Consider the following 2854-nt stretch of genomic DNA (forward strand, 5'->3'; position numbering starts at 1 on the left):
ATAGTATGGTGAAAAATTTCAAAAATGACCCAAAAAGCAAGGCTATATTATGGCGAAAAATGTCAAAAAATGACATGAGCCAAAAACTGCTGAAAACAGCTGAAAACCTCATAAAATAGTGTTTCAAGACACGCCATAGCATAGAATGTTGCAAAAATGGCCAAAAACAACATAAGATGGCATGTTGAAAAAATGACCGAAAAGACAAGGCTATAGTATGGTTAAAAATGGCAAAATAGGACATGTCCACAAAACAGCAGAAAACCACATAGTACTGATGTTGCTGCTGCAGTTCATGCTGGTTACCACTAGAGGGCGATAAAGATCACAATACTGAATGCAACTTGATTAGACGTTGATTAAAGTGTTAAATCTTTGGTTCAGGAGTGTCTAAACAGATGATGTGTGTAATTAATGTTTGGTGGGGATGGCTGTACACAGTGCAGGACTTTCATTAAACACATTACATTAGGTACAGTTTTGAGGTGCCTGCACCTGAAATGAAGTATATTACATTTTTTTGTTACTTCATGCTGCTATTCTACGACACATGGGAAAATATTGCACTTTCACACAACTACATTTATTTAACTGCTGGGTTACTTTAATAGTTCATACAAAACTCATGGTCACCCTCACAGGTGCTTTCAGCTTTGTTGCTGATTAGATATACTCAGACTGGAGTTTACGCAAGGTCATCATGTACTTATAGATAAATTATATAGAATTATTAATCTGCAAATTCCCTGCAGCAAAAGTGACAAGAGAGCCCCTCCAGTCCTGGAGTCCTCGAAAAAATCATGTTGCATACAATTAAAACTTGTACAAATTACTATCTTGTGTTTGTGGGATTATAGCTACATACTGTATATATCATCTTTTGGGACTTTTAGGGCTCCACCACTCTGAAAATGGCCATTTTATTTTTTAACTTTTGATACTTTGTGTAATACTTTTACCCAAGTTTTGTATTTTTTTTGTCAGGATTTATCTGCCTCTTGATGGTTGCTCTTAAGATGTAAATGTGGCTGATGATAAAGATGTTTGTTACCTTTGACTCGTATCCTGTGAGGAACCTCATGTCTCTGGATTTCTGCAGGACACCTTCTCTGTCCTGATTTGCTGCTGCGTGAATAATCTGACGGGAGAAACGAAATTGAAAAAACAATTTAAAAAAAAGTAATATTCTATTAAATGTTTGCATACATGACAATAAATTGTTGTATGGATTTGTGTATTACTGTCATTTTTTGGTAAAGTATTGCTGCCTCCACAACAACAATGTATGTTCATTGTCTTGTCATGATGTGAAAAATCTAATAAATAAATAAAATCCTGTTCGTGTTATTTATTTATTTTTTTTACAGTTTTTTCATGACACACTATGATTATGAATAAATATTTTTAAAATTAATGATGTGTTTAACAACATACTATACCATCACATTTTAATGATGTACTATCCTTTTTTTGTTTAAAGAATATTTTTTATGATTTTGTTTAAATTAAAAAAATAAAAATCTGTACAAATATATTTCTACAGCTTCTAACCTCGATGTAGGTGTCAGTGAAACTCTTGTCAAATCCTCGAGTAGCTCCAAAATCCAGCAGTGCAACCTGAGGACATAAAACAGAAGAACAAGAATACAGAAATACAAAAAAAAAGAAAAAAAAGAGGGAATATTATATGTACAAACACTGCGTATGTTAAAAGAAGCTCCTGAGACAAACTGACCTTGTGAGCTTGTGGATCAAAGAAGAAGTTGGACCAGTTTGGATCAGTCTGCATGTATCTGAACTCAAAAAGCTCCCTCAAGCACAAAATTAGGATCTGCTCACAAATCTACGAGACGAAAAAGACGAGAATGAACAAGAGGATCATTAAACTAAACAGCGCTCCATGTATGTTGTGCTGTATTATTATGAATGGATGAATTGTGTGTTACGGCACTCAAACATCGTGCTGACACGCCTCTGTTGTGTAAAAAGGTGGCATGTTTTGGCAGCGCACAGATGGAAGTGTTGGGGTAGTTTTACCTCATTCCTGAGCTCCTGGGACAGGTCGGTGGCCTGGTCCAGAGGAAACCCGGGAACCAGCGCTGTGGTGAGGACATGCGGGCTGCTGAGCTCGTCAATGACGTCAGGCACATAGAAGTACGGGTGATCCTTCAGCAGCTCTCTGCAAAAAAATAAAATAAAAACAGCAGCTATTAACAAGAAATACCTGATCGGGACTCCACAAAAACAGAGAAAACAGTCTCCATAACCTGCGATTCTGGACGACATACTAAAGTATGACTTTTTAAAATCATTTTGGACAAAAAACGTATTAGCGCTATTTTGGACAACAGACTATAGTATCACTTTTTTTTGGGCCATTTGTGACGACATACTATACTATGACGTTTTGGGGTCATTTTGGATAAATAACATACTTTACTATGGCATTTTTTGGCCATTTTGGAGCATTTTTGACGACATACTATACTATGAAGTATTTGGGCCATTTTTGATGACATACTATAGTATTACTTTTTTATGCTATTTTGGACAACAAACTATAGTATGACGTTTTTATGCTACTTTGGACGATATACTATAGTATGACTTTTTTAGGCGATTTTGGACGACATGCTACAGTATGAGATTTTTAATTGTAGTTTGCAAGACATACTATAGTTTGACTTTTTTAATGCAATTATGGACGACTATAGTATGTCTTTTTTATTCAATTTTGGACGACATAGTTTAGTATGACTTTTTTACTGCCATTTTGGAAGAAATACTATACTATGACTTTTTTGTGGTTTTTTTGGATGACATGTTATAGTATGACATTGATATGCAATTTTGG

At 35.1% G+C, this 2854-nt stretch overlaps 1 protein-coding gene across 1 annotated transcript; it reads right to left on the reverse strand.

Annotated features, from left to right (window-relative positions):
- Positions 1 to 959: 959 nt before the first annotated feature.
- On the reverse strand, positions 960 to 2299 carry LOC121937954 (atypical kinase COQ8A, mitochondrial-like; the record flags this gene model as incomplete). Its single annotated transcript, XM_042481248.1, has 4 exons — positions 2038 to 2299; positions 1736 to 1843; positions 1552 to 1617; positions 960 to 1138 (listed from the first exon to the last, which is right to left on the reverse strand). Coding segments are annotated over exons 1-4 (602 nt in total), but the record flags the coding sequence as incomplete, so codon positions are not given.
- Between the last annotated feature and the right edge of the window lie 555 nt (positions 2300 to 2854).

Source organism: Plectropomus leopardus, unplaced genomic scaffold, assembly GCF_008729295.1.
Source record: "Plectropomus leopardus isolate mb unplaced genomic scaffold, YSFRI_Pleo_2.0 unplaced_scaffold28015, whole genome shotgun sequence".
NCBI classification, from domain to species: Eukaryota; Metazoa; Chordata; class Actinopteri; order Perciformes; family Serranidae; genus Plectropomus; species Plectropomus leopardus.